General features: G+C 46.5%; 1 protein-coding gene across 1 annotated transcript in view; it reads left to right on the top strand.

The window, feature by feature from the left end:
- Window positions 1–1,324: 1,324 nt before the first annotated feature.
- The window catches only part of mtx3 (metaxin 3), a 30,802-nt gene continuing 20,028 nt past the window's right edge, over window positions 1,325–12,098 (top strand). The window contains exons 1-4 of the mRNA XM_055631696.1: window positions 1,325–1,439; window positions 5,156–5,225; window positions 9,230–9,306; window positions 11,853–11,945. Coding sequence (XP_055487671.1) covers window positions 1,359–1,439; window positions 5,156–5,225; window positions 9,230–9,306; window positions 11,853–11,945 — 321 coding nt within the window. The 5' untranslated portion in view covers window positions 1,325–1,358. The remainder of the gene's footprint in view (window positions 1,440–5,155; window positions 5,226–9,229; window positions 9,307–11,852; window positions 11,946–12,098) is intronic.

Below are 12,098 nucleotides of genomic sequence, written 5' to 3'. Positions count from 1 at the left end.
ACAATAGGCTAAATGCGGACTCACCACGTCTTATATAACTGCAACATGACCTCCCAGCTTCTATTCTCTATACTCTGACTGAGAAACACCAAAGTGCCAAAAGCCCTTATGACCACCCTATCTACCTTTGATGGAAACAAGCCCTTTGGCCCATCAAGTCCATGCTGATCATCGATCGCGGGGTGGCACAGTGGAGCAGCTGACACAAACAAACAAACAAACAGTAATAGTGCAAAAAGACAAAACCTATGCTCCCAAGTCTAGGTAGTTCAGAGCTTATTTGTATGTGATTATTCATTGGGGGTGGGGGGGGGGGGGGCAGGGGAGGGAGAGAAAGAAAGGGGGAATCGGAAGGCAGAGAGTGAGGGGGAGAGGAGGGTTGTTGGAGGGACTGCAGAGAGAGAGAGGAGGAGAGAGAGAGAGAGAGGGAAGAGAGAGAGGGAGAAAGAGAGAGGGGAGGGAGAAAGAGGGGGAGAAATTAAGGAGGGGGGAGGGGAGAGGGAGGAGGGGGAGAGATTAAGGGAGGGGGGGGAGAGAGAGGGAGGGGGGAGTGCGAGGGATTTGGCACTCACAGAGGATAGGAGAGGGGAGAGAGGAGAGGAGAGAGGAAGGGGGAGGGAAGGCGGGAGAGGGAGAGAGAGAGGGAGGGGGAGAGGGGGAGAGGGGAGGGAGAGAGAGGAGTGGAGAGAGAGGGAGAGGAAGGGGGGGAGAGGGGAGGGGGAGAGGGAGGGGAGAGGAGAGAGGGAGGGGGAGAGAGGGAGGAAGAGGGAGAGGAGGGAGGGAGAGGAGAGGAGTGGGTGACAGAGAGTTGGAAGCACTGCATTGCGTATCAGGCTGTGCTTTGCTGGGTTAATTCAGGCTGCGTGCATGAGCAGCTGGTGACAGACGGTGCTAGTGGTTCCGGCTCAGACAGAGTGAAGACATGGCGTCTTCCATGGAGCTGATGTGCTGGGGAGGAGACTGGGGGCTGCCCTCTGTCCACAGACGACTCTCTCATCGGAGAGAAACAAACACAAACAGAAAGGGCGTTCGGGGGCGGGGGGAGCGCGTCCTTCCTGGAGGCTGAGTTGTGTGGAGTGGAGGAGAGTCGCTTAGAGAGAGAGGCAGAGGAAATACAGGGGGAGAAAGAGGGCGAGAGGGCAGGGGGGGGAGAGGGGGGGGGGGGATAGGAGAGGGAGCGAAATAATAACGCGTGGGAGTGAGAGAGAGGAAGAGCTGTGTGAATGGGATGTGTTATTGTGGGTGTGACAGAGTGGAAGCACTGCATGACGTATCAGGCTCAAGGGTTCATTCAGGCTGGCCCATGACAGCTGGTGACAGGAGGGTGCTAGTGGTTCCGGCTCAGACAGAGTGAAGACATGGCGTCTTCCATGGAGCTGATGTGCTGGGGAGGAGACTGGGGGCTGCCCTCTGTCCACACCGACTCCCTCATCGTGCTGGTAAACAAACACAAACAGCTTGGCTTTCGTGCATTGGTGGTACAAGCGCGTCCTTCCTGGAGTTGCATGTTGTGTGTTGCTGTCGCTTAGAGAGAGACGCAGAGGAAATACAGATGCAAATATTAGCAAAGCAGCGAAATAATAACGCGTGGCCGTGATCAGGCTCCTGCTGTGTGAATGGCATGTGTTATATTGCAGCCCAAAGGCGCCTGACCCGCCACTCAAGGTCAGGCTGGCCGGCCCGGGACCGAGGGAGGGAGGGAAATGCTCACACTGTCAGTGTCACTGGGGTTATATTATTAAAGAATGGGAATGGGAGCTAAGAAATCATTTCTGCGCTGCATTGGAAACTCTTTTGCAAGTCAGGCTTGAACTCTTTCTACCAATAATAAATAAAATGTATGTGTATATCTGCGTATATATGTATATATATTCATGTGTGTATATATATTACATATCTGTGTATACATATATATGTGTGTGTGGGTATGTGTATATTTATGTGTATATGTGTGTGTGTGTATATATATCTATATGTGTGTGTATATGTATATATATATATATATATATATGTGTGTGTGTATATATATATATGTGTGTGTATATATATATATATATGTGTGTGTGTGCATATATATGTGTGTGTGTATGTGTGTGTGTGTATATATATGTGTATATATGTGTGTATATATGTGTGTGTGTATATATGTGTATATATGTGTGTGTGTGTGTATATATATATCTGTGTGTGTGTATGTGTATATATGTATGTGTGTGTGTGTGTGTGTGTATATATTTATGTGTGTGTGTGTGTATGGAGGAGGCCCAGGACAGAAAGGTCAGTGTGGGATTGAGAGGGGGAGTGAAAGTGTTGAGCATCTCATGTAACTTGAGTAACAGCCACGCATATTTTGCTTGGGCAGTTTACACCCCAGCGGTATGAATCCACTGTTCCAGTTGTAAACACCTGTATATCGGCGAGACCAAGCGTAGGCTTGGCGATCGTTTCGCTGAACACCCCCGCTCAGTCCTACCTGATCTCCCGGTTGCTCAGCACTTTTAACTTCCCCTCCCATTCCCAATCTGACCTTCCTGTCCTGGGCCTCCTCCATTGTCTGAGTGAGGCCCAATGCAAATTGGAGGAACTGCCTGCCACCTCATATTTTGCTTGGGCTACTTACACCCCAGTGGTATGAACATTGACTTATCCAACTTCAAATAGCTCTTGCTTTCCCTCTCTCTCTCCATCCCCTCCCCCTTCCCAGTTCTCGCACCAGTCTTACTGTGTCTGACTACATTTTATCTCTGCTTTGTCGTTACCTCCTCCCAACTAACAATAACCTATTCTATATTTTCCTTGAACTCCATTCCCTTTGTCCTGTTTTCACACCGTACACTTCCTTATCTATGTACTTCCCACTTCCCCTGTTATCAGTCTGAAGAAGGGTCTCGACCCAAAACGTCACCCATTCCTTCTCTCCAGAGATGCTGCCCGACCCGCTGAGTTACTCCAGCTCTATCTTAAGCTCATCAGGAAGGCTGGCTCCGTCCTGGGGGGAAGGATTCATGGAAAAAGGGGGAGGAGGAGCTCCGAGGGCAGGGGGACAATACAGGAGACCCCCTCCGTGGGGTAACCTGAAGGGCAGAAGACTGGTTCAAAGAGCACAGCAAAAGATCCTTTTTGCCCATAGAAACTGCATGCTGCACCCGCTGAGTTTCTCCAGCAATTTGTGTGTACCTTCGATTTTCCCAGCATCTGCAGTTCCTTCTTGAATACATTTTATCTCTGCTTTGTCGTTACCTCCTCCCAACTAACAATGACCTATTCTATATTTTCCTTAAACTTCATTCCCTTTGTCCTGTTTTCACACCTTACACTTCCTTATATATCGTACTTTATACCCACTTCCCCGTTGGGTCTGCTCCACCAAGAAGGGTCTTGACCCAAAATTCCACGTCACCCATTCCTTCTCTCCAGAGAAGATTCCAGCACTGCCCGACCCGCTCAGCAGTGGATTTACTCCAGCTCTATCTTAAGCCTCATCAGCAGTTCCAATTGGCTACCAATTGGCTCCATCCTTGAAGGGTGATATCCCAGAGGTGGAGTTCAGATTCACGGGCAACTTTGTTTTGAAGTGTGTGGAGGGGATAGATGCTCGAATCAAAAGGCAGAAAGGCTGCGGAAACGGATCAGCAGGGACAATACAGACTCACCCCCTCCTATGACATAAAACAAATCTGGTCCGCCTGAGGAGGATCCCTTCAGCCTTTTGACGTTGACTGGTTCCACCCAAGACACTTCGAAACAGCAAGACAGAACACTGCCACAGGAGAGCAGGCAGGGTTCTTCCTGTGGCTATCAAACTGCATAACCCCTCCCACTTGGTCTGTTATGGATATACTGTCTCCCCCCCGCCTCCCAAATCTTTGCACAGCTCCCCAATTCCTGGATTTGCTCCATTATCATCACCTTAATTTAATATTTGCATGTATCTTTTTGTTTTCACTGTGAGCTGTTGGGGAGACCAATGTCCCTCCTGGGATAAAATAAAGTTCTATTGTATTGTATCGTGTTTATATGTTATACTAGACCAAGTGCAGACCCGTTGGGTCTGCTCCACCAATGGTGTGATCCCCCAACCCAATATTCCACCATGCACCGGAATGGCCGTCTCGCTCCAACGGAACTGAACCCGTTGCCCAAATGTAAGATTCCAGCACTCCCAATCCAGCCTCCCTCAGCAGTGGATTTAAAAAAAAGAGATTTCGCTTTTTTTCACCTTCCTGCCATGCTTTTGTCAGTTGAAGTTCCAATTGCAATACCAATTGGCCCTCCCCCTCCTGTTGAAGCACTTGCTGTGATATCCCATTGAGGTGAAAAGTTCAGAGTGTTCCTGTCTTGCAACTTTGTTTTGAAGTGTGTTGGAAGCTGATAGGAAGGAGCAGCGAATCAAAAGGCAGAAAGGCAGCCGGACAGACGGGTGGCAGGCGGCAGCCACAGACATTTATATAATAATAGATAATAGATATATCTACCCATATCCCTCTGAACCTGTCTAATCCATGTACCTGTCCAATCCATGTACCTGCCTCAACTACCTCCTCTGGCAGCTCGTTCCATACACCCACCTGTGTGAAAAGTTGCCCCTGAGGATCCTATTAAATTTTCTCCCTCTCACCTTCCATCTCATTAGACAATAGGTGCAGGAGTAGGCCATTTGGCCCTTCGAGCCAGCACCGCCATTCAATGTGATCATGGCTGATCATCCACAACCAGTACCCCGTTCCTGCCTTCTCCCCAGATCCCCTGACTCCGCTATCTTTAAGAGCTTTATCTAACTCTCTTTTGAAACTTTAAACTTTGCCCTTCTCACCTGTGCTATATTTACACTAGACAATTGTGAACTGGGAACTTTATAAAATGAGGTCCATTACAGCAGCTTTCCTCAATGAATGTCAATCTCGCTGGTTTACTCAGACGGAGATAGAGGGGGGCTGAAATGCTGGAGCTAATGTTAGGGACAAGATAAAAATCTCTTTATTCTGTGTTTAAAAAGTTACAGCCAGTAAGTGCTTGTAAATGGCAGGGGATGCAAAGGAAAAAAAATTGAAATGTTACTCGTCTTGCTGCAAAGTAAAACCTTTTGACCATGAGCAGTATCTATTTAAAGACTTTGAAATGACTGTGCATAATATCCTTTCTCTCTTCACTGCAGGCATATGCCAAATTTTCACGGGCTCCACTGAATGTGCACTTCATTAATAATCCCTGGAAATCACCCACAGGTAGCATTTTAAACTTATTTATATTGCAGTAAATCTTCAAACTACTAGTATTACAGGTCCACCACTGATTTTCCACCACTTTTGGTTCCAAATTCCGAATAAGATTCGGATTGCAGTTGTATAGGGCCCTAGTGATGCCACACCTGGAGAATTGTGTGCAGTTTTGGTCCCCTAATTTGAGGAAGGACATTCTTGCTATTGAGGGAGTGCAGCGTAGGTTTACAAGGTTAATTCCCGGGATGGCGGGACTGTCACATGCTGATTGAATGGAGCAGCTGGGCTTGTACACTCTGGAGTTTAGAAGGATGAGAGGCGATCTCATTGAAACATATAAGATTGTTAAGGGTTTGGACAAGCTAGAGGCAGGAAACATGTTCCCAATGTTGGGGGTGTACAGAACCAGGGGCCACAGTTTAAGAATAAGGAGTAAGCCATTTAGAACAGAGACGATGAAACATTTTTTCTCACAGAGAGCGGTGAGTGTGGAATTCAAAGTACCACCATTCAATGTGATCGTGGCTGATCATCCACAATCAGTACCCCGTTCTTGCCTTCTCCCCTTATCCCCTGACTCTGCTATCTTCAAGAGCTCTATCTAGCTCTCTCTTGAAAGTATCCAGAGAATCGGCCTCCACCATCCTCTGAGGCAGAAAATTCCACAGATTCACAACTCTCTGTGTGAAAACGTGTTTCCTCGTCTCCGTTCTAAATGGCTTCACCCCTTATTCTTAAACTGTGACCCCAGGTTCTGGATTCCCCCAACATCGGGGGCATGTTTCCTGCCTCTAGCGTGTCCAAACCCTTAGTAATCTTAAATGTTCAATAAGATCGCCTCTCATCCTTGGAGGTCTTTCAATTGTGTAACCTGACATACATGCCCTGTATATTAGGTTTACAGAAGTCATATATGTCAGAACGTATCCAATGGAAAATTGCATTTTAAGTTGTACTTATTCGGTCTTTTGAATTGTTCATGTCATAGGAGCAGAATTAGGCCATTCAACCCTTCGAGTCTACTCCACCACTCAATTGTGGCTGATCTATCTTTCCCTCTCAGCCCCATTCTCCTGCCTTCTCCCCATAATCGTTGATCTTTAGCAGGAGGATGAGGTTGAACTTATGACACCCTTACTAATCAAGAATCTGTCAATTTCCTCTTTAAAAATACGCAATGATTTGGCCTCCACAGAATTCCACAGATTCACCACCATCTGACTAAAGTAATTCCTCCTCATCTTTCTAAAGGTACGTCCTTTTATTCTGAGGCTGTGCCTTCTGGTCCTAACCTCTCCATAGGTGAAGCATAGAAACATAGAACATAGGTGCAAGGGTAGGCCGTTCGGCCCTTCAAGCCAGCACCACCATTCAATATGATCAGGGCTGATCGTCCTAAATCAGTTCCTGCTTTCTCCCCGTATCCCTTGATTCCATTAGCCCAAAGAGCTAAATCTAACTCTCTCTGAGTTAGACATGAATTGTGGAATTCAGTGAAGAATTGAGCTTCAACTTTTGGCAAAAAAAAATGTATGGTATGTATAATAGACAAAGACTTCTGTGAGGTTAGGTTTCATACATTGAGTTTCTGTTATGTACAAGTCCATTATGACATACGTTAAAATAACACCATTCAGAAAATCCAGGCTTGCACCAAAAAGGCAACAGTGGGTTCTGCTTATGCCTTATTCAATCCTCAGAGAGGGATCAAGACCAGTTTCAACTGCATAAGATTACGGGTCAGGTCCCAAGGGAGTCCCATACACTGTGCGTTACTGAATCCGTTAACTGAACGATACATTTGCTGCTATTCTCAATAACCAAGGTTGCAGGTTTGCTGAGGGGGGATGGCGGAAATCTATGAATAAGAAAGGATTAGTTTAGAGACACAGCATGGAAACATGCTCTTAGGCTCACCGAGTCCACGCCGACCATCGTTCACCAGCTCACACTAGTTCTATGTTGTCCTACTTTCTCATCCAATCCCGGCACTCTAGGCACGATTTACAGAAACCAATTTACCTGCAAGACCGCACATCTTTGGGATGTGGGAGCGCAGGCTGGCAGCACAGTGGCGCATCGGATATGAGTTGCTCCCCACACAGTGCCTGAGCCCCGGGTTCGATCCTGACCTCGGCTGCTGTCTGTGTGGAGTTTGCTCGTTCTCCCTGTGACCTCGCGGGTTTCCTCCCACATCCCAAAGATGTGTGGGTTTACATGGAAAATAGGTGCAGGAGTAAGCCATTCGGCCCTTCGAGCCAGCACCACCATTCAATGTGATCATGGATGATCACCCAAAATCAGGACCCCCGGTCCTGCTTTCTCCCCATATCCTTTTATTCCCTTAGCCCTAAGAACTGAATAGGTGAAGAAAGCAAATGGTATGTTAGCATTCATAGCAAAAGGATTTGAGTATAACTACACTGGAGTCTCACGAGCTTCGTTGGCTCGTCTCCAGTTGGTCCAAAATGCTGCCGCTCGCCTTTTAACCGGAACTCGAAAGAGGGAGCACATTACGCCAATTTTGGCCTCCCTTCACTGGCTCCCAGTGCACTTTCGAGTTCATTTTAAAATTCTTTTATTTGTTTTTAAATCATTGAATGGCCTCGCCCCGCCTTACCTCTCTGAGCTGCTCCACCTATATGCTCCTACCCGGTGCCTCAGGTCAGCGGATCAGCTGCTCCTTGAGGTACCAAGGTCTAAGCGGAAGCTCAGAGGGGATAGAGCCTTTTCTGTTGTTGCCCGGCACTCTGGAACACCTTGCCGCTGCAGATCAGACAGGCCCCTTCACTGTCCATCTTTAAATCCTCCCTAAAAACTCACTTTTATTCACTGGCTTTCGACACTGGCTGAGACATTGTTCCTGTTTTAGTGCTTTTAATGTCTTTTAATTTTTTACTGTTTTTATAGTCCTGTCGTCTTAATGGTTTTAGTAGTTTGTAATAACTTTTTGTTGATTTCCCATGTACAGCACTTTGTGGTAACTGATGTTGTCTAAAAGCGCTTTATAAATAAAGTTATTATTATTATTATTATAAGTGCAGGGAGGTTCTACTGCAGTTGTACAGGGTCTTGGTGAGACCACACCTGGAGTATTGCGTACAGTTTTGGTCTCCTAATCTGAGGAAAGACATTCTTGCCATAGAGGCAGTACAGAGAAGGTTCACCAGACTGATTCCTGGGATGGACTTTCATATGAAGAAAGACTGGATATACTTGTACTCGCTAGAATTTAGAAGATTGAGGGGGGATCTTATTGAAACTAACAAAATTCTTAAGCGGTTGGACAGGCTAGATGCTGGAAGATTGTTCCCGATGTTGGGGAAGTCCAGAACTAGGGGTCACAGTTTAAGGATAAGAGGGAAGTCTTTTAGGACCGAGATGAGAAAATAATTTTTTGCACAGAGAGTGGTGAATCTGTGGAATTCTCTGCCACAGAAGGTAGTTGAGGCCAGTTCATTGGCTTTATTTAAGAGGGAGTTAGATGTGGCCCTTGTGGCTAAAGGGATCAGGGGGTATGGAGAGAAGGCAGGGATGGAATACTGAGTTGGATGATCAGCCATGATCATATTGATTGGCGGTGCAGGCTCGAAGGGCCGAATGGCCTACTCCTGCACCTATTTTCTATGTCTATAACTCTCTCTCGAAGTGTAAGCCAATTGCCCTGTTTCAAATATGCGGATGTTGTTTAACCGGTATAACTAAGGCTAAATATCCTGCGATCTCAGTAATGCTGCCACAGTATTCGTATGAAGAAACTGCAGATGCTGGTTTATTCTGAAGATAGACACAAAGTGCTGGAGTAACTCAGTGGGACAGGCAGCATCTCTGGAGAAAAAGGATTGGTGACGAAGAGTCCTGAAGAATTGTACCGGCCTGAAACATCACCCGTCCTTTTTTCCCAGAGATGCTGCCTGAGCCGCTGAGTTACATCAGCACTTTTTTTGTCTCTCTGCCTTAGTATAAATAGTGAAGAATGCTTTATAATGCTGTTCATTTCCCTTCTTTAGGTGACATTCCAGTATTGATTTATGATAATAACAACTTTGTGCAACCTGAGAGCATTCTGAATTTTCTACGAAAACAGGTAAGTTTGTTGTGACAGTTTAATTAAATGTCAGTGGAGACGTATAATAGTCATAGCGCAGCTAATTGGATTCCACTTGAATGTTTAGGACAGACTGCAGCGTTATTCAAGTTTACTTGTACACTTGTACTCAACAACTAAGTTACAGAGATAGGTTGAATAAGTTAGGTCTTTATTCTCTGGAGCGCAGAAGGTTAAGCGGGGACTTGATAGAGGTCTTTAAAATGATGAGAGAGATAGACAGAGTTGATGGGACAAGCTTTTCCCTTTGAGAATAGGGAAGATTCAAACAAGAGGACATGACTTCAGAATTAAGGGACAGAAGTTTAGGGGTAATATGAGGGGGAACTTCTTTACTCAAGAGAGTGGTAGCGGTGTGGAATGAGCTTCCAGTGGAAGTGGTGGAAGCAGGTTCATTGGTATCATTTAAAAATAAATTGGATAGGCATATGGATGAGAAGGGAATGGAGGGTTATGGTATGAGTGCAGGCAGGTGGGACTAAGGGGGAAAAAAAATTGTTCGGCACGGACTTGTAGGGCCGAGATGGCCTGTTTCCGTGCTGTAATTGTTATATGGTAATGTGCGGCTTTAGTTCACATTTGTATAGTATTTTTCATAATTGAATGTCAGAATGCTGGGCGGCACGGTGGCGCAGCGGTAGAGTTGCTGCCTCACAGCGCCAGAGACCCTGGTTCGATCCTGACCACTGGTGCGGAGTTTGTACGTTCTCCCCGTGACCTGCGTGGGTTTTCTCCGGGTGTTTCGGTTTCCTCCCACACTCCAAAGACGTGCAGGATTGTAGGTTCATTGGCTTGGCATAAATTGTGAATTGTCCCCAGTGTGTGTAGGGCGGTGTGAATGCGCGGGGATCACTGGTCGGTGCGGACTCGGTGGGCCAAAGAGCCTGCTTCCTCGCTGTGTCTCTAAAACTAAACTAAAATGTACTCCTGAAGTGTGGCTCCTGTTGGTACCGTGACGCTGACATTCTGTGAACTATTCCCTAGGTTGGAAATGTCAAAGACTAGCGGGCACAGCATTAAGATCAGGAGGTGCAACATTTATATAGGTGTGCGGGGCAGTGTTTTACACAGAGGGAGGGTGTTGGATGCCTGGAAGGTGCTGCCAGAGGTGTTGGTGGAGGCAGAAATGCGGTCGCATTTTAGGAGGCTTTTGGGTCAACACAAAGGTATGGAGGGATATGGATCACGTGCCAGCAGATGAGATTAGCTTATCTTGGCATCATGTTTGGAGCAGACATTGTGGGCCGATGGGCCTGTTGCTATGCTGTATTGTTTTATGTTCCATGTACAATCTGGTAGTGACCCATTCATGTATTAATTGAGTTATAGTCATACAGTGTGGTAACATGCACTTCGGCCCATCTTGCCCACACCGACCAACATGTCCCATCTGCACTGGTCCCACCTGCATGCCTTTGGCCTATATCCCACTTAACCTAATTCTTTCATAGATGTTGGAATTGTCTCTGCCTCAACTAACGCGTCTGGGATCTTGTTCCATACACCCACTACCCTTTGTGTGACAAAGTTACTCCACAGATTCAGCATGCAGTTTTAGTCTCCTAATTTAAGTAAGGACATTCTTGCTATTGGATATAGTGCAGGAAATCGGAGATGAGAAGAACTTTTTCACACAGGAGTGGTGAATCTCGGAACTCGCCACAGAGGGTGGCGGGCCAGACATTGCCTATGGTGAAAGGGAAGATGGGTCCCTTGACTAAGGGGATCTTGGAGAGAAGGCAGGTACGGAATGAGTTGGAGATCAGCCATAATCATATTGATGGCGGTGCAGGCTCGAAGGGAATGGCCTACTAATTTCTAGAAATTCAACGTACAGTTTTAGTCTCCTAATTTAAAAGGGATTAGAGCAGGTTTGATTTGCGGGATGCGGGAGACATAAAAGAATGGGTCGACCCATGGAATTGGGCATGAGTCCATAGAATCAGGGACAGGTTTGATGCACAGTGTTCCCCATTAAGAATCAGGGGTAGTTTAAGAATAATCATTAGGATTGAGATGAGGAAAAACCTTTTCAGCCAGAGAGTTGTGAATCTGTGGAATTCTCTGCCACAGAAGGCAGTGGAGGCCGATTCACTGGATGTATTCAAGAGAGTTAGATTTAGCTTGTAGGGCTAATGGAATCAAGGGATATGGGGAGAAAGCAGGAACGGGGTACTGATATTGGGTGATCAACCATGATCATATTGAATGGTGGTGCTGGCTCGAAGGGCCGAATGGCCTACTCCTGCACCTATTTTCCATGTTTCTATCCCTATTAAATGTTCCCCCCTTTACCTTAAACCTGTCCTCTAGAGGTACTTGTGGCAGGGACTATTGCAATGTTTAAGAGACATTTGGACAGGTGCATGGATAGGACAGGTTTGGAGGGTTATGGGCCAAATGCAGGCAGGTGGGACTAGTGGGGTGTGGGCAGGTTGGGCCGAAGGGCCTGTTTTCACACTGTGTGTGCCTCTATGACTCTACGACTAATTGAAAGTGTGTGTTGTTTTTGTTTCATTTGACAGAAATACAACGCTGACTACGAACTGACAGCTACACAGGGAGCGGACACGCTGGCATTCATTGCACTGATTGAGGAGAAACTTCGCCCAGCTTTGGTAAAAATCTGTTGGAGGGATATGGGCCAAATGCAGGCAGGTGGGATTAGTGTAGATGGGACATGTTGGTTGGCGGGTTAAGTTGGGCTGAAGGGTTAGTTTCCACACTGTATCGCTCTATGACTCTGACAAAAGCTTTTCACTGTACATGTG

The sequence above is a fragment of the Leucoraja erinacea genome, chromosome 3, assembly GCF_028641065.1.
Source record: "Leucoraja erinacea ecotype New England chromosome 3, Leri_hhj_1, whole genome shotgun sequence".
NCBI lineage: Eukaryota > Metazoa > Chordata > Chondrichthyes > Rajiformes > Rajidae > Leucoraja > Leucoraja erinaceus.
Note: the sequence above shows the minus strand (reverse complement) of the source record. Positions and strands in the feature narration are given on the sequence as shown.